Source organism: Budorcas taxicolor, chromosome 5 (assembly GCF_023091745.1).
Source record: "Budorcas taxicolor isolate Tak-1 chromosome 5, Takin1.1, whole genome shotgun sequence".
In the NCBI taxonomy this organism is placed as follows: Eukaryota; Metazoa; Chordata; class Mammalia; order Artiodactyla; family Bovidae; genus Budorcas; species Budorcas taxicolor.
In genome coordinates, this window is record NC_068914.1 from 128,538,178 (window position 1) to 128,557,829 (window position 19,652).

Here is a 19,652-nt window from a genome sequence, read left to right on the forward strand (position 1 = left end):
CTGGCAGCTCCTAAAGCAAGGATCTTGGCTTTCTCTTTCTTTTTACTCCTAGTATCTAGTGATGCCTGTACAATTCAGGCACTCAGTAAAGCTCCATTGAATGAATGAGTTAATAAGTGAGAAGTGTCAGAGGCTTGATGAAAAGGTTGGCAGAGAATGCATGGTATTAAAACTGGTCAAGAGGAAGATACAAAAAATACAGGGATGAGAGTAAGAAGAAAGATCATCTAGTGAGAAGGGCTTGGCTTTGTACGGTGGATGAGGATGAGCAGCATGGTGGGATTAACTGATGTTAAGCTTCTGACTAGGATTCTGGTATAAGGTTCTTCTATTGCTGTACAAAAGGACAGGTGGTGTTTGAGGGCAAATGAATTTTTCTGGATATAATCCTTCCTATTTGCAAATATTAGCACACACATGCTAAAGTTTTATAGTAGCTCTGCAGTTATCTAGTAGTTTATAGTGTACAATATTCTTTACTTTTATTATTTTATTGGACCCTTAGACCAGTTATCTCCATAAGCGTCAGTTCCCTTTTTGTAAAATGAAGATAATAGCTTAGGATTGTTTACAAGAGCTATTATATGTCTAGTGCACAGATGCATACCAAACCAGTTGTTAGATCAGGGCTTTGTGACTCATAATGCTTAAATGACTTGCTTACGTTCACAAAGGTAAGTTAATGGCGTGCATGTGAGCTCAGTCACTCAGTCGTGTCTGATTCTTTGCGACCCCATGGACTGTAGCCTGCCAGGATCCTCTGTCCATGGAATTTTCCGGCAGGAATATTGGAGTGAGTTGCCATTTCTTACTCCAGGGGATCGTCCTGACCCAGGGATCAAACCCACATCTCCTGCATTGGCTGGCAAATTCTTTACCACTGTGCCACATGACATATTTAAACTCTTCTGTCCTCTTTTTGTACAGTAGTATTCTGTTTTGCTATACCAGGATATAATAATATCTTCTACATTACTTTAGGGCATGGCATCTTTAATTCTCTTGAGAGGCTTACCCAAAAACAGGCTTTGGAATTACTCAGAGAGTTTATTGCCAAAATCAAGCAAAATAAAAAACTTGGCTAAAACCAAAATGCCAATATAAATAATATTTGTATAGCTTGCATGGATTCTTAGTCCCTCTGTTTTGTGCTTGGGGGTTTTCCACAGAGAATCTGAGCAACTAGCTCCTGGCCTTGTGAGGTTTTGTGGAGATATGCTCTCATTTAAATTAATTTTTAAAGTATTATTTTTGAGTCCAGTTTTAGACCAGAGCAAGTGTCCATTTGGGGTCCTGGAATTAAGGTAGCAGAAACCTAGTGGGAACTAGAATAGGAAGAAGGTGAATCTGGGCTGCAGCAGACACTGACAATCACCCCCTTCTGTCCTTGTGTTCTCTGTAGTGTCCTGTCCAGGAAGAACCTGAAACCACAAAATATGAAATGGAGATGAAATTAATAAGTGAAACAGTTTTAGCAGGTATTCTTCTAAGTCACATTTTTAGAATTTAACTTGACTGGGATTTTCTGCTTACAAAAGAAATGCAAGGATATTAGAAAATCAACGCAGATGTTGCAGAAGTATATTTATAGTGAAAATTCTTCCTCATCTCTCGACTGAGATAACCAGTGTTAACAATTCTTTTGAATTTGTTGCACTCTGTCTCTCTCTTTTTGGTTTTAATAAAACCATCAGGTCATATTATATGAATATTCTTATTGAAAGTTACTTTTTTTACCTAACAATATTTGTTATTGTACATACACACATAAAACGCAATACATATTCTACTTAAATGAATAATATTCAACATTATTCTAAGTCAGAACACATTGGTAACCTTACTATTTAAAGTATCTATGTAATGCTATGGGACATTATCATCTATTAGTAAGGACTTAAATAAGGTTATTTCTAATTTTTTTATTATTATAAGCAATGTTGCCTTGAACATTCATAAGCGCACACATGAAGTTAGAAATTTCTTCACACTTTTGTATTTAGTCTTGTCCTGGCAAATAACAATTGGATACAGTTTTTAAATGTCAAGATGATAGTGATGTCTAATTTGCAGAACTTCTAGTTTGATATTTATGTAATCTTTTTCATTAACTTTATCATTTTGCTTCTTTCCCAGAAACTCCTTAGGAATGTATTTTTTATACAGTTCTTAGCATAGTCTTTATAACAGACTTCTTGTCCACTTCACTTTTTCCAACGCACTTTTGTGTCAACAGTCAACTAGGTTTATATCATTATAACTTTTCTGTAATCCTTATGAGTTAATTTACCTATGAAAAATATAAATGGAGCCCTCCCCTGCACCTTAACATTATGCATGCCTGTTCCCACTTTCAAGTGAATGATTTTGAATTAACCACATTCTGAAAATGTGTAGTTGCTAAATAAACATTTTCTTTACCAGTATTAGAATGCTTTCATTTCCCTACTAAGAAAATACAGAAATGTTGTGATCTATTTAGAAACTCAATCAATCTGATTAATTTCAGCACAGGGGTTGCTGTTAGAGAATGCCTGTGAAAAGCCCAATTTCCTTGAAGAAAATGAGGTTGATTTATGCCAATTCACAACCCTGGGTGGAGTGTACCACTTGGATATTTTGGAGCTTCCTCCACAGTGTAAACCAATGAAGGGCTGGATGATTGTGGAAGTAGGTTGATTCTTGAATCAAAATTTATGGATAAAATAATTTCTCATGCTTTAACTTTATCTGAAATGATTTAACATCTATTTAACCCTAAAATGATTTAACCCTATTAAACAAGCACAAATGCGGAAAATGTAATTTTAAGCTGTCTTGAATTTATGAATCAAAATCAGATACTAAAGGAGAGGAATCTGAAATAATAACGGATTTTAAAACTAGAATTCATACATGTTAACTTAATTGTAAACCTGTAACACTGTTTATATTATGCCAATTTGGCCTTAATAATGACAGTCATTTTCAGAGGTCATCAAATTTTTTCTGTAAAGGGCCAGATGGTAAATATTTTCAGCTTTGTGATCCATACCAGCTCTGTTGCAACTCCTCAACTCTGCCACTGTAACATTAAAATAGCCATTGGTAAATGAATGGACATGGCTGTGTTCCAGTTAAACTTATTTTACAAAAACTGGTGCGGGCTGGATTTTCCAGGGACCATAGTTTGTGGATTCTAGTCTAAATCAGTGGTTCCCAGCATGTGGTCCCTCGACCGGAAGCATCAACATCATTTGTCATCATCTGAGAATTTGCTACAAATGCAAAGCCATTGCCCCCACCTCAGTCCTACTGAATCAGAAAGTTTTGAGGTAAGGCTCAGCAGTCTGTGTTTTAGTAAAGACACACCCCAAAGTTTGAGAACCAATGGTCTGTATTCTTAATATACAAGTGTGGTCCATGAACCTGCGGCATCTGTATCACCTGAGAACTTGTTAGAAATGCATCATTTGGGACTTTACCTCAGGTCCACCGAATCTGCATAGTAACTGCACATGAAAGTTTGAAAAGCACTGATGTGGGCGATGCCAATGGTATTGATGACAGATAGCACACATTGAGTAACAAGGATACTGATGGTAGCAGTTGTCAATCATTTTTCAAGGAGTTCTCGCTCTTGTTTCAGTAAGTAGTAACATTTGCACTAGTATTGACTTGACCTAACTTTTAGTGGCCAACACCCCAGATAATACCCCGTTATGGTAAAGAATCTGCTTGCAGTGCAGGAGACCTGGGTTCAATCTCTGAGTCAGGAAAATCCCCTGGAGAAGGGAAAGGCTACCCACTCCAGTATTCTTGCCTGGAGAACTCCATGGACAGAGGAGCCTAGAAGAAGCCATAACTTCTTTATGCATAGGCATTCTTGAATTAGTGTAGTATTTATCTTTTTTTTTTCATTATCACCCCTCCAAACAGCCTTTGTAGACTTTTTTCCTAACTGGCCCCCATAAAATATTAATACCACATGTATACTGTATATCTACATATGTGCTGTATGTGTATTTGTGTTTTATACCTAAAAGAGTACAATTTTTTCATGACCCCTCTAAACTAATTTTTACCCTCTTAGAGATAATATTGCTGTTCCTTTCTCCTTCTCATAAATGAGAATACAGTTATTAGGTTGACCCTGGAGAGATAATTTGGTTTGTAGCCCCCTCTGAGGGGCTTCCCCAGGGGCTCAGCAATAAAGAATTTGCCATCAATGCAGGAAACTCAGGAGACACGGGTTCAATCCCTGGGTCAGGAAGATTCCCTGGAAAAGGGCATGTCAACACAGTCCAGTATCCTTGCCTGGGATATCCCATGGACAGAGGAGCCTGGCAGGCTACAGTCCATAGGGTCGCAAAGAGTCAGAAATAACTGAAGCGACTTAGCATGCAGCCACTTTGAAGAATCTATTTGAATCAGCCTTCCCTAGCTCAGAAATACCTGAAGGGCAGAGTGGAGTCCAGAAAGACACCGTTTAGTGGAGATAGGCTTTCAAAACTCTATCCATAGGAAGGTCTAAGCCTGAACTGGGAATTTCAAGGATGCATGCAAAGATCTGGTGTTCCTGAATTTTGTCCTGGTATCCTGATACTACTCTAGGTGCTCTATTTGAGCCCAGAGTATTCTCCATCACACTTGTTTTTCTCTCCTGCAACGAAGAGACCTTCCTCATTTTCTAAGTCCCTTTTAAATAATCTCACACTTCCTCTAGAAATTTTCCCCATCCAGTTTTTTCCTCTGTTTTGTAACATTTGTAATCTTCTTCCCTTTCCTAGATCCATCTCTGCTAAATTCTGATAATAGACAAATCTTTATCCCACAGACATCTGCTCTTGGCTTAATTTACTTTCTCCCCTTCACTATCCCCCTGCTTTTTTAAGATGTAATTGATATATAACACTGCATAAGTTTAAGGTATGTAACATGATGATTTTTAATTTCACTCATTTATTTCCACACTTCTCAAAAGGTTGCTTATTCTTCTTTCTGTCTTCACCCACACACCCTAACCAAGTTACTGGAACATGGGATTTGGGGTCCTATAGATCTACTGGGTTGGTCAAAATCTTTCTATAAGATTTTGTTGTTCAGATCTTTCTATAAGATGTTAGGGGAATACCCAAATGAACTTTTTGGCCAATCCAATACTTTTGGCTTCTGGTGCCTTCTTGAAATCATTTTGTAATCTTTGGCACATTAATTGATTTTTCTAAGTCCCAGTTATCTTCTCTGTTCAATACATATCTCATAGAATTATTGGAGAAATAAAATGAATAGTTAAGTCCCAGCCAGCCTAGAATCTGGCCTATAGGAGGGATCTGAATTACATTCAAATGTAGTGATTTTTTCTCCTCAATCATTATCTTTAATTTTGTTGTGACATTTTGTTAGTCAATCTATAGTGAAATGTGACCAAACTGCGGTGTTTATTTAACATATATAGCTTACTCTGCATAACTCTGCATCATAAACTGTTACCAGTCAGCTTCTAACTTAGTATTATCTTGGTCATTTTTAAAAGATACTCAAAGAGGGATTACAGAAATATACATATCCTCCAGAAACTGCAGAAGACCTTGAAGCAGAAAATGCTTTTCCACCCATAGAGGTCACGCTTGAAGTTCATGAGAATGTAATCTTCTTCGAGAATCCTATGGTTGCAAGGTGGGATGCTGAAGGTACAATGATGCCTTAACCAGCTTTCATAATTATGTAATGAAAAGAGGTATAATAATATAAATCCTTAAATCAAAATAGGAAATGGAGAATGTAAACTGAGTTTCTAATCATACATATTTCTGTGCCAATTCTAGGGTCTTTGTTTCCTTTTTATGGAAATGAATAGGGTGTTTTTAAAAAGAAGGAAATGAATAAAAATATCAAATAGTATAGCAAATCAAAAACAAACGAAAAGCCTACTCTCTCTTGAAATGGCCAAATAATTCAGATTGGGGTGATTAAAAATTGATTATTTTAATGTTAATGATTTATAAATTGCAAAGCTTATTACAACCAGGTACTGAGGATGGGTGTCTTCCCAGGTGGCTTCAGTGGTAAAGAACCCACCTGCCAAGCAGGAGACACAGATTCAATCCCTAGGATGGGAAGATCTCCTGGAGAAAGAAATGACAACCCACTCCAGTGCTCTTGCCTAGGAAATGCCATGGACAGAGGAGTCTGGCAGGCTATAGTCCATGGTTTTGCAGAGTTGGACACGACTTAGCAACTAAACAACAACTGAGGATGGGGAGTGGGCAAATGGGAAATGCGAGAAAGAGGAAAACCAACCACTATATGCCTCTATAACTTTTAACTATTGAATCATGGGCAATTATTGCTTATTCAAATTGTTAAATATCAATAAATCAGAAGTGTTAACAAATACAAGTTAATCATTCACCAATTATTAACAAATACCTGATTTGGGGTTGGCAGGCTAAACTTTGAATGGTCTTAGTCTTGCGAATTAATGTATTCAAATCTGGAGACTCTTAGATGAAAGTTGAATAGCTTTGTTTTTAATGTAGGTGAGTTACCCTACATCCATTTATTTATTTGTGAAAAGGTTTGCATACAAGATAACAGGTCTAGATAATAAGATAACTAAAGCACAGAGCTATTACTTTAGTTATGGGAGCAGAGAATTTAGAGACTATTTCGTACTTTAAATTTTTTTATGGTTGCTACAACACACTACATTGTTGCTTATACAGACATAACCACAAGATGTTTAGTGTAGAGATAGTTTATGTTTTAGAAACAGTATATTTCTATCAATACATTAAACCATAAAATATATCAAAATGAACATTGGGTAATTTTTTCCTTTCATGTTGCTTTAGAGGTTTCACATTTCCTTTCCTTTAATGGTAACATTCCTAAATATTTACTTATCAAATTAAAATTAGAATTAGACAAGATCAGTTATCCCACATGATTCAGGGAAATACAACAAGTAAAATTTGACTCTAACTGCAGTAATTATATGGCAGTAATCGCTTGATGAAAGTGAAAGAAGAGAGTAAAAAATTTGGCTTAAAGCTCAACATTCAGAAAACGAAGATCATGGCATCCGGTCCCGTCACTTCATGGGAAATAGATGGGGAAACAGTGGAAACAGTGTCAGACTTTATTTTTTTGGGCTCCAAAATCACTGCAGATGGTGACTGCAGCCATGAAATTAAAAGACGCTTACTCCTTGGAAGAAAAGTTATCACCACCTAGATAGCATATTCAAAAGCAGAGACATTACTACTTTGCCGACTAAGGTCTGTCTAGTCAAGGCTATGGTTTTTCCTGTGGTCATGTATGGATGTGAGAGTTGGAGTGTGAAGAAGGCTGAGCACCAAAGAATTGATGCTTTTGAACTGTGGTGTTGGAGAAGACTCTTGAGAGTCCCTTGGACTGCAAGGGGATCCAACCAGTTCATTCTGAAGGAGATCAGCCTGGGTGTTCTTTGGAAGGAATGATGCTAAAGCTGAAACTCCAATACTTTGGCCACCTCATGCGAAGAGTTGACTCATTGGAAAAGACTCTGATGCTGGGGGGGATTGGAGGCAGGAGGAGAAGGGGATGACAGAGGATGAGATGGCTGGATGGCATCACTGACGATGGACGTGAGTCTGAGTGAACTCCAGGAGATGGTGATGGACAGGGAGGCCTGGCGTGCTGCGATTCATGGGGTCGCAAAGAGTCGGACACGACTGAGCGACTAAACTGAACTGAATCTACAACTCCATGGTTTCCCTGGTGACTCACTGGTAAAGAATCCACCTGCCAATGCAGAAGACTGGGTTTCAATCTCTGGTACAGGAAGATGCCCTGGAGAAGGAAATGGCAACCCACTCCAGTATTCTTGTGAGGAGAACCCCACAGACAGAGGAACCTGGCAGGCTATAGTCCACAGGGTCAACCAAGAGTTAGACATGACTTAGCAACTAAACAACAATTTTTATGGTTACAAATTAAGATAACTTTGTAAATGTAAAAACAGAAAGAACTATATATGACTCTGTTTTCTAATATAATTATTTATTATATTGAATTCAAGAGTCAAAAATAGAACTAATATAACATTGTAAAGCAGCTATACACCAATTTTTTTTAAAGTTTTTTTAAAAAAGTAGGTGTATGGAGATGAAAACTAGAGAGAGCTGGGAATGACAGCTGAAGTTGGGAATTACTTTATTATTTATTACTTTATTCATTATCCAAGATAATTCTCATTAGGAGGATGGCCTTAATAGGAGGAGAGTTTAAGTGCATAGGGACAATATTATATATTCCTATCTACTATTTTTTATTGATTGCTTTAAAATTAATGCCTAAAAGTGTTTTATTTCTTTTCTCCAGTAATACATGCCAAAATTTAAAAAAAATTTGAGTCAAAAATAGCCAGTGGAACCTTTCATGTGAGAAGACAAGAAAGCCAAGTGGAAATGAAGAGGGTGTCCTAGGAAAAGAATGATTCATTCATTTTCATAAAATGCTAAACAATGAGAAAGAGATAAATGAGACACAATTCCTTCTTCCAGGAATTTTCAAAGTTGTAGGAGAGGCAGACAGGGAACGATATCGTACCCAAGAGGCCAGAGTAGTAAGGGGCTATAGCATAGATGAAAGTGCTACAGAGCAGAACAGTGACTGGGCCCCATCTGGAGTGTTAAGGACGGCTTCTCCTAGGATAGAATATTGAGCAGGTCCTTAAGAGACTAAGAGACCATTGATGCAGTATGTTCTGTGTGGGCATAAGTCTTCATTCCTCTTAGGTATATTGGTAGGAGTGGAATTTCTGGGTTGAAGCATAAACTGATGTTCAACTGTTTAAAAACTGCCAAGTTGTTTTTCAAAGGAGCTATAACCACAACACAAGGTCCCCTATTTCTCCATATTCTTTCCACCATTTGTTATTACATTTTTTTTTTTTAATTAGAGCCACCTTGGTGGGTGTGAAATGTTTTTTCATAGTTTTAATTTGTATTTCCCTAGTGAGTGGTAATGTTGAGCATCTTTGTTTATGTATTTACTGTACTTTCATGTAGCTTCTTTGATGAAATGTTTATTCAAATCTTTTGCCCATTTTTAAGTTGTGTTGTGTTTTATTATTGAGTTGTAAGAGACAAAAAAGACCACTTATTATATGATGGTGGTTAATGAAAATTAAGAAAAGGCAAATCTTTAAGTATATTAATAGTTTCTTGGGGCTGATGATGCAAATGGGAATTAACTATAAATGGACATGAGAGATCTTATTGGGAGGATAATAATACTCTAAAACTGAATGATGGTGATGATTGCAAAACTGGGTAAATTGACTAAAAATAATTATATACTCAAGATAGGAGAATTTTAAAGTTCTTTAAAAAGAAAGATGAAGAGAGGTTCTCTAGAAGAGGAAGGAAATGTTCTCTAGGAAGAAAGAACTGCATGTGCAGAGGCTTACAGGTTTATGATGTTGTTGGGGAAGAAAAGAAAAGTGTGACTGGAAAGAAGTCTGAGAAGTAGCAAAGAAGGAAGCCAGAAATGAGAGTCAGAGCTTCATTCTGAACGTCTTGTGACCATGCTGAGGAATCTGGACTTAATCCTGTAAACAGGAAGAAACTCCAGTGAAGATGGTTTGTTGTTGTGATCCTATTCTCAGTGTGAAAAATCAGTTTATACATATTGAAGTTAGTGGAGTGGTTTCATTCATCTTATTTTTGCAGAGGAAAAAATGGAACTAACGTCTTATTAATCCTAATTATAAAGGTAAACACTGGAAAACTGATGGCATCAGCAACGTGTCTTACAAGCCGGAAGAGAGACTTATTACATTCAACCTGGAAACTTTTTGTCCTGTTACTTTAATTCAAGATGCCCATATTAATATGCCATACCAGTCATGGGAGCTAAGACCACTTGATGTGAATCAAGTACTTCTGACTGTGACTACAGTATTTACTGAACTTCAAATACAAATTAAGGTAAACCGCTGTTGTAGCAAATCATACCAAAGAGTTAAATCTCTTTGATGACTATAAGAGTGTGTGTCAAAACAGTCAATCACTGATGATTTACATATTGAAATATATCCTTTATAAATATGCTGAAAATATACCTTGAGCTGTAGTTTCTAAACAAAATATTGAATATATAGAAAATAACATGTAAAAGTGAAGTATAAGTTTGTGCCCTAAAGTTACTAGGAATAGAGCAATTGGTGAAACTCTAAGTATGGTTGCAGTATGACTTTCAAAGTTTTTGGTCCACTCTAAAGAGGCTTCCTGAGCTTATCACAGGAAGATAGCACCCAGCCATTTGAAATCCCTTTTGAGTAACTCCATTGCTACAGAGTCTGACTCTATGATTTCAATACCTGTAGACCACAAAATTTTTGTACCTTATTTTATGTTCCTGGTTATGTTGCAGTGTCTCCTAGTTTGTAGTCTATGGGAACTTGAATAGAATTTGTATCCTACTATTGAAGGAAATGGCAACCCACTCCAGTATTCTTGCCTGGAGAATCCCAGGGACAGAGGAGCCTAGTGGGCTGCCGTCTATGGGGTCACACAGAGTCAGACACGACTGAAGCGACAGCAGCAGCAGCAGCATTGTGTGAAAATTGTATAACTTAATTATGTTGAATTGGTTCATGGTGCTTTTCAGGCCTACTGTATCTTTCTACTTTTCTGTCTATTCTATTAATTTTTAAGAGTTTAATATTGAAACTCCAACTAAAAATCTTAATTTTTCTACCTTAAAAAATAACTAACATATAGTAGGAGAATATGTAACTTTGTTCTGTATTTTCCAAATCTCCTCTAAATATGTTATTATACTTTCATAATTAAAAAAAAAGAAATTACAGAGTCTGAAATTTAAAGACACAATAAGTAGACTTAGTGGTTGCCTGAGGCTGAAGTGGGGAATGGATATAAGTAAGCATAAGGGATTTCACTGACGGGATGAAAATGCTCTAAAACTGATTTATGGTGATAGTTGTACCAGTCAACAAAGTTACCAAAAAAAAAAAAAAAATCACTGAACTGTGCACTTGAAATGGGTGAATTTTATGATATATAAAATATACCTCATGAAAGTTGTTCTAAAAAAGATATTTTTTTAAAAAAAAAGATATAACCTGAAATTCTTTATGAATGTGGCAGGAAAGCTAGATCATCAGACATGGTTTTTAAGGTCAGAGGAGAGATGTGAACTCTATACACCTTCAGATTACCACTTTTCAAACTTTAAAACTGGATAATAATTTTGCATTATGTTAAAATTGCATACATATAAAAAATTATGATCTTTAAAAGTTGCAACATGGCTGCTGTCAAATAGCTCTTCAACAGGAGCACATGCAGTATTCTTAGATCATAAGTTATAAAGTAGGCGACCAAAGAGATCCTTGGATTGCTCAGATGAGCCTGAGAAGAGTTGATAAACTGATTAAGGTAATATGGAAACTTTGAGGTGGACCTTTAGGATCAAGCCTAAAATATGTCTGTCCTGCATTCTAATATAGGATAATACAGGATTTTCTAAAAAAAAAAAGTTGCTATTGTTCAGTTGCTAAGTTGTGTCCAACTCTTTGCAACCCCAAGAACCTGTCCTTCACTATCTCCTGGAGTTTGCTCAAACTCATATATATTGAGTCGGTGATGCCATTCAACTATCTCATCCTCTGTCTCCCCCTTCTTCTCCTGCCCTCAATCTTTTCCAGTGACTTGGCCCTTCACGTCAAGTGGCCAAAGTACTGGAGCTTCAGCTTCAGTCCTTCCAATGAATATTCAGGGTTGATTTCCTTTAGGATTGACTGGTTTGATCTCTGTGCTGTCCAAGAGACTCTCAAGAATATTCTCCAACACCATAGTTGAAAAGCATCAATTCTTCAGCACTCAGCCTTCTTTATGGTCCCACTCTCACATCCGTACATGACTACTAGAAAAACCATAGTTTTGTATAAAGAACCTAACAGCTGGACCTGGAATTATAATGAGGTAATAATTGCTTTAACTTACTTATATAAAAGCTTTTTTCTTATTGAAACTAGGAAAACCTCTGTATGTTAGCTTCAATCAAAGTAAATAACAAAAATCATTCCACTATTTTGGAAGAAAAGTGGATGACTCCTGTTTCTTTCATTATTGCTTTGAAGAAGGCTGGATTGAATATCTTCCCTGCTGGACACTCTCATCTTTATGTTGTTATAAACTATAAGGTAAGAATGAATCCTTCCAAATTTAATGTGATGGACGTCTAGAATGTTAGCAAGTATTACATTTTATGTAAATCTTAAGGTATACCAATGAATTTTCTATATTCACTTATATGAGATTATAGTTAGAAAGGAAGGAATAAATAGCAAGACTAGAAATCCAGTGATTTGTGATGACAAAGCTGACTTAAAACTCAACATTCAAAAGATTAAGATCATGGCAACCCGTCCCATCACTTCATGGCAAATAGATGGGAAAACAAAGGAAACAGTGAGAGACTTTCTTTTCTTGGGCTTGAAAATCACTGCAGGTGGTGACTGCAGCCATGAAATTAAAAGATGCTTACCCCTTGGAAGAAAAACTATGAGCAACCTAGATGGCATATTAGAAAGCAGAGACATTACTTGGCTGACAAAGGTCCATCAGGTCAAGGCTTTTTCATGTATGGATGTGAGAGTTGGACTGTAAAGAAAGCCGAGCACCAAAGAATTGATGCTTTTGAACTGTGGTGTTGGAGAAGACTCTTGAGAGTCTGTTGGACTGCAAGGAGATCCAACCAGTCAATCCTAAAGGAAATCAGTCCTGAATATTCATTGGAAGGACTGATGCTGAAGCTGAAACTCCAATACTTTGGCCACATGATGCAAAAACTGACTCATTTGAAAAGACCCTGATGCTGGGGAAGATTGAAGGCAGGAGGAGAAGGGGACGACAGAGGATGAGATGGTTGGATGGCATCACCAACTCGATGGACGTGAGTTTGGACAAGCTCCGCGAATTGGTGATGGACAAGGAAGCCTGGTGTTGCTGCAGTCCCTGGGGTCACAAAGAGTCGGGCATGACTGAGTGACTGAACTAAACTGAGAAATCTAGGGTTCTCTCAAATTTAATATTCTATAGAATGATCTTCATATTGACACATGGAGCACAACCACAGCTGGTCAGTTTAGTGCAGAGGTAGTCTGGGCAGCAACCCATTTTGTCCGCTTTCTTTCTTCTTCCAGAGTGCATATATGGAAGATTTCTGAAAAGAGTAAATGACTCAGCAGTTTCCCAAACATGATAACTCAGGTGAAATTAAATACATACAAGGACCACTGATCATTAAAACCCACTTCCTCCTACTTCACAGAGTCTTCCTGTCTGCATATTGCTTCATGTAACTCATAAGTTGAGTTAAATGAGATCCTTCCATGTTAAACTCTGAGCTCCTTGAGAGTGGTGACCATTCCTTAATCAACTTTGATTCTTCTAGCACCAACCCTATTCCCAGAATACAGTAGATATTTGCCAAACATTCATGATACATAAATGAAGACAGGTGAGGTGAGGTGAAGTCTCTCAGTCGTGTCCAACTCTTTGTGACCCCATAGATTGTAGCCTACCAGGCTCCTCCGTCCATGGGATTTTCCAGGCAAGAGTACTCGAGTGGGTTGCCATTTCCTTCTCCAGAGGGTCTTCCCAACCCAGGGATCGAACCCGGGTCTCCCACATTGTAGGCAGACACTTTACTGTCTGACCCACCAGGGAAGCAAGGGACTTCTAATCATGAAAGATGTTTTGGGCAGAAGAATTCTAAACTCAAGAACAAGCTTAAAATATACCAGAAAATGACAATATGGGTAGATACATACTGGAAATAATCACATTATAAGAGTGTATACATATATGCATAGTGGAAAAAATCCCACTTCAGTTTTAGTAACTCAAGTTGCCAGTTACTCTACAAATGCTGAACATCATATACTAGTCATCTTTTCAGAATATTGTATTCAAAATATTCAAGAATTTTTTTCTGAACACTTATATTCCAGATACTGTTTTAGATGCATAGGAAACATTAGTGAATGAAACAAAGGTCTCTGCCCTTGTGGAGCTTACATTCTAGAATAGAGGGAGGCAAACATCAACAACAAACATAATAAATCAAGTGAAAGAAAGAAAAGGTACAATATCAAATATGGTGTAGGGGGTGAGGGGTCAATAAGAAGGTAATATTTGAGGAAAGCTTCAAAGTGGGGAATTTAGCCAAGTTGCCATTTCTGGAAGGTTACCAGCTGGAGAGAACAGTGGAAGGGGGCTGGAGGGAAAGAGTCCAGAGGGTGTGGCCTGATGTATCTGAGGATGGGAGGAACAGTAAGAAGAATGGAACAGCAAGGAGGCTGGGGCATCCAGAGCAAAGGAAGAAGAATAGGGGATGAAGTAGAGAGATAAGGGTGTGTATGGGGGATGTAAATAGCCAACTAATTGGAAAAGACCCTGATACTAAGAAAGGTTGAGGGCAGGAAGAGAAGGGGACAACAGAGGATGAGACGGTTGGATGGCATCATCGACTTAGTGGACATGAGTTTGAGCAAGCTCCAGGAGATGGTGAAGGACAGGGGAGCCTGGCATACTGCAGTTGATGGTGTTGCAAAGAGCTGGACACAACTGAGAGACTGAACAATGGGGGCTGTAAGAGCACAGAGGCCCCGTGGAGCACTGTTAGGACCCTGGGTTCTGCTCTGAAAGGGGAAGCCATTGCCCCATTTTGAGAAGTCATGAGTCTGACTTAAATTATTTTTTATGTTTGAATTTTATTTTTTTTCTTTAAAAATTTTTTTAATTGTAATATAGTTGATCTACAATGTTGTGTTAGTTTCTGTTGTATAGTAGTGAGTCGGTTATACATACATATACATAAACCCACTCTTTTCAGGTTCTTTTCCCATATAGGTCATTGCACAGCATTGTGTAGAATTCCCTGTGCTATATATCAGGTCTTTATTAGGTGTCTGTTTTATATGTGAAAGTGAAGTCGCTCAGTTGTGTCCGACTCTTTGCGACTCCATGGACTGTAGCCCACCAGGCTCCTCCATCCATGGAATTTTCTAGGCAAGAGTACTGGAGTGGGTTGCCATTTCCTTCTCCAGGGGATCTTCCCAACCCAGAGATCGAACCCAGGTCTCCCGCTTTGCGGGCTGACGCTTTATCGTCTGAGCCACCAGGGAATCCCATTGTGGCTTTCCCTGTGGCTCAGCTGGTATAGAACCTGCCTGCAATGTGGGAGACCTGGGTTCGATCCCTGGGTTGGAAAGATCCCCTGGAGAAGGGATAGGCTACCCACTCTAGTATTCTGGCCCAGAGAATTCCATGGACTATTTTATATGTAGCAGTGTGTATATGTCAATCCCAACTTCCCAATTCATCCCTCCCCTTCCTCTCCTCCTTGGTAACCGTAAGTTTGTTTTCTATATCTGTGACTCCATTTCTGTTTTATAAATTAGTTCATTTGTACCATTTTTTAAAGATTCTGTTGATAAGTGATATATGATATTTGTCTTTCTCTGACTTACCTCACTTGACTTACATTTTAAATGGATCTGGGTTGAGAACAGACTAGACTGTAGGTCAAGGATGGAAGGGAGACTTGAGAGGCTCTGTAATCAACTCTATTTGTTTTTATATTGACAGCATCCTTTGGTAGAAGTGAAAGCTTATCGGCAAATGGCCCTGTTAAGTTCTGCTTTTGCATTTTGTTGGAGTAAGTGGAATACAGCATGTGATTCTAAGAAAGCTATATTTCAGGTATAGTATGCAAAACCCCTTAAACTTTTGTCTTCCAAAAGAAGATTAAGTACTCAAAAGCTAAGTGAATGTAGACCATGTTTTCTCCTTTTAAAAAGGTAGAAAAATTCAAAATGGAGTTGGCAAACTTCATTTTCTTTCATTTTGCCAAAAATGTAAAACCAAACCATGTAAAGGTCATGCCTTCGTTGTCCATTATGGTATCAAACGCTCTTGATTTTAGGCTAGAGACCTCTTTACATCAACTGAAGAACAAATGTAAGCCTTTCATGTGAATATGTCTATGATTCATGAACTCTCTCCTCTGAGAGTAACCTTCTGGGGACATTTCCTACTGCCTGCTAAAGAAGTTGTCGAATTCTGCAAGCTGACTGATGAATATTTTAGCATAAATGAGCTACCATATTTGTTTATCTTGTTCACTGTGTGTTTCTTCCATTAGAATACAAGCTCCTCAAAGACAAGGTTTTATTTTTATGATTGTTATTTATTAATATGTTTGGTTATTTTTTATTTTGTTTTGTTGTTGTTATATCTCCAGGACCTGAAACAATACTTGTCACTTGAAGGCATTCAATAAATATTTTTTAAAGACTTAATGTATTTTGATAAACTCCTTAAACACTAAGATATAAACAGTTTCATGCTTTTTTAAAAAAATGGGACATTAAGAACGTTTCTTTTTATCTTAGCAATTTGGGGAACTCAAGCCCTTCAAATATTGGGTTGGCCAAAAAAATTGTTCACATCATTGTTTTTCCATCACATGGAAAAACTTTGGTCACCTGATGCGAAGAGCTGACTCATTGGAAAAGACCGTGATGCTGGGAAAGATTAAGAGCAGAAGGAGAAGGGAGTGATAGAGGATGAGATGCTTGGATGCTATTACTGACTCAGTGGACATGAGTTTGAGCAAGCTCCAGGAGATAGAGAAGGACAGGGAAGCCTGGTGTGCTGGAGTTATTGGGTTATGAATAGTTGGACATGACTTAGCCACTGAACAACAACAAACAAAGTAACATTCTCAACTGTCAAAACACCTAATAAAAGAGGAACTATTAACAGATTTCTCTGTTTTTTGTTTTTTTTTTTTAGGTGAGGGAACACCTTTTTAAAGAAGAACCTACTCAGAATCCTAACTGGACCCTTTTAATGTTCAGTGGTGACAGGGCACAAAGTCTCAAGATCAATGAATCCAGTGATGCATTTTCTGAAGTCCTTAAAGAAGAAACTGAATTTCATTCTACTTTGTATCACATGGTTAAGGATTTTGCTTCTCAGGAAGCAATGAGGGCAGTTAGGTGTCCCAGCTGCCAGTTTGTTGACTCTGTGTGCCACATGCTACTCTCAACTAGGTTACTCAGCTATTCTTAAATCCCCGGGGATAGATTTTATCCAGTATGAAGAATCAAACAACTTGGAGAAACCTCAGGTATTTCTTCAATAAAGTGTAATGAGTGAATATATTTCAAACGGGCTGTTCAGATGATCTAATCAGCATTTTATACTCAAATTTTATTTTTTAAGAATTAGGTTTTTTTTTTTCTCTTGGCCTGCTGAGACTTCCAATGTTCACTGTTCATAGATTTGAATGGTTCTTTATTTCAATAAATTTTAACAAACAATATCTCCTCCTCAGAAAGCTCATTAAAAAAATCATATAAGCAGGCTTCTTCCCCACTGCATTTTAGTTAGGAAGGTAATCACAAAAAGAGGGAATATAAAATATCTTACAGTCATTCTGAGAACCTCTGGTTCCATTCTATAATTTCCCAGCTAAAAGTTACTAATGTACAAAGTTCAGATACTGAAACTTTAAAAATCAAGATACACACATTAGGATGTGCTGCAGTCACACTGGTGGTGGCCCGTTGTGTCGCAGTCTGGTGAATGGCCACAAGATGTGTTCTAGAGACATCCAGGGGTCCGCATCCTGTGTGGGGGCAGCGTCCACGGACTTCTGGAAAAATCGGCCTGTGAAGAAGCTCATCAACGCTGCAAACAGTACAATGAATGCCACAGAAAGCCAGAGCATCTTGTTGGCCTCTCGGATGGAAGTCTTGAGGTTTGTTGCCCAGGAAGCTAATGTATCGTAACTACAACAAAAACACAAATCAGTATGCAGTAATCACAATTGTCTGTATACTAGAAACATTTCTTTTGCCAACAATAATCAAGTCGCGTATCTGCCCTACATAATTCCACCAGTGTACACGTGTCCTCAGTCATTTCTGACTCTCTGCAACCCACAGACAATAGCCCACCAGGCTCCTTTGTCCATGGCATTCCCCAGGCAAGAATACTAGAGTGGGTTGCCATTTCCCACTATCTTCCTGACGCAGTGATCGAATCCACGTCTCCTGCATTGGCAAGTATATTCTTTACCACTGACACCTCCTTGTAATAAGCTACACAGTGTCATCTGTTGTCTTGGGCTTGGCCACTATCTGCTTCCCTGCTATCCCTTATAAGTTTTTAGAATTGAAGAAATGAGGTGCTAAGAGAAAAATCTGAAAATTATGTGATTTAGGCATTATTTAACTCCTAACAAGTACATTTGAGTACTAATTTCATTCTTTAAAGTAAGGCAATTTATATTCCTATGGTAGAAACAACAATGTTATTTATTGGGTTGAGCACGATTTATGTGTATGTACTTATAAGCCTGTCACTTATTCCTCATCATACCCTGGACTTTTGGTGTACTGAAATGTAAACTCTTCCTTTTAGAAACATCCACCAAAAAAGCTCATTACAGCATCATATAAGTCTTTGAAAATAGTTAACTATGTGTTAGGTACTGTACTAAGCATTTTACATGAGCTAATTCATTTCATCATGATAGCGAAACAATGACATAAGTACTATTATCTCCTACTTTATAGATGAAGAAATTGATGGTCAAAAACAGATGAACTTGCCTAGGTCACACAGCTAGTTAGGGAGCTAATTCGGTCATCTGGTCCCAAGGCCAAGTTCTTTACACTGTGAACTCCCTTGCCTCCTGTAGCTCATAGGTTCAGGAATAATTCTTATAGACCATATGGAGTTTGTTATTATTCATCTTAAATTTAACATTTTCCAAGATCTTTTAGTAAAGTAATTTGATTAAGATTAATGCTCCTAGACTTCCCTGGTGGGAAAGTGGTAAAGAACCCACCTGCCAATGCAGGGGACACGGATTCGATCCCTGGTCCAGGAAGATCCCACGTGCCGTGGAGCAACTAAGCACCACACCTGCTGCGCCTGCGCTCTAGAGCCCACGAGCCTCAGCTGCTGAAGTCTGTGTGCCTAGAGGCCGTGTTCCACAGCAAGAGAAGCACTGGAATGAGAAGCCTGTGCAGTGCAATGAGAAGTGGCCCCAACCGCCACAACTAGAGAAAGCCTGCACACAGCAGTGAAGACCCAGTGCAACCAAAAATAAATACATTTTTAAAAGGCAAAAATAATAAAAAAGATTAATACTTCTAACCCTGCCTTACCTTTCCCCATTCCACCAAAATGATATCATTTAGCAAGTAAATAACTTACATTGAAGACACATTCCATTTTGATGGATTAGTTTTCTTTTCAGAAAGACTTGGTTTTCTTGTCTTTTCTACTGTTTCTTCTTCTGGTGGTTCTAAGTCATCTTTAGTTCTGTAAATAAGTATTGTTTCTAAGTATTAAAGTATGGATAATGTTCTATAATTATTTATAAAATATTGCTAAGTTTTACTGTATTTTGTAAGGAAGCTTGCAGATATTTATCTTGCTTTAGAAAAATTTGATAAATACCTAATTCTAAAAGTCAAATCACCACCTTTATATTTTTAATCATTTATAGGAATTTAATTTTTTTAAGTAACTTTGTATTTAGGAAAATAACAAATGTTTGTTGTAGAAAGTTCG

At 37.7% G+C, this 19,652-nt stretch overlaps 2 protein-coding genes across 2 annotated transcripts in view; one reads left to right on the top strand and one right to left on the bottom strand.

The window, feature by feature from the left end:
• DNAI7 (dynein axonemal intermediate chain 7) overlaps positions 1 to 17,135 on the top strand; it is an 87,869-nt gene extending 70,734 nt beyond the window's left edge. Inside the window, exons 9-15 of the mRNA XM_052640520.1 lie at positions 1,403 to 1,478; positions 2,510 to 2,670; positions 5,516 to 5,672; positions 9,742 to 9,956; positions 12,029 to 12,196; positions 15,648 to 15,761; positions 16,857 to 17,135. Coding sequence (XP_052496480.1) covers positions 1,403 to 1,478; positions 2,510 to 2,670; positions 5,516 to 5,672; positions 9,742 to 9,956; positions 12,029 to 12,196; positions 15,648 to 15,761; positions 16,857 to 17,135 — 1,170 coding nt within the window. The remainder of the gene's footprint in view (positions 1 to 1,402; positions 1,479 to 2,509; positions 2,671 to 5,515; positions 5,673 to 9,741; positions 9,957 to 12,028; positions 12,197 to 15,647; positions 15,762 to 16,856) is intronic.
• A 478-nt stretch (positions 17,136 to 17,613) lies between these two features.
• Positions 17,614 to 19,652, bottom strand: part of IRAG2 (inositol 1,4,5-triphosphate receptor associated 2) — a 103,321-nt gene continuing 101,282 nt past the window's right edge. Inside the window, exons 39-40 of the mRNA XM_052641055.1 lie at positions 19,293 to 19,400; positions 17,614 to 17,857 (exon numbers count right to left, since the gene is read on the bottom strand). Of these exons, the coding sequence (XP_052497015.1) occupies positions 17,614 to 17,857; positions 19,293 to 19,400 (352 nt within the window). The remainder of the gene's footprint in view (positions 17,858 to 19,292; positions 19,401 to 19,652) is intronic.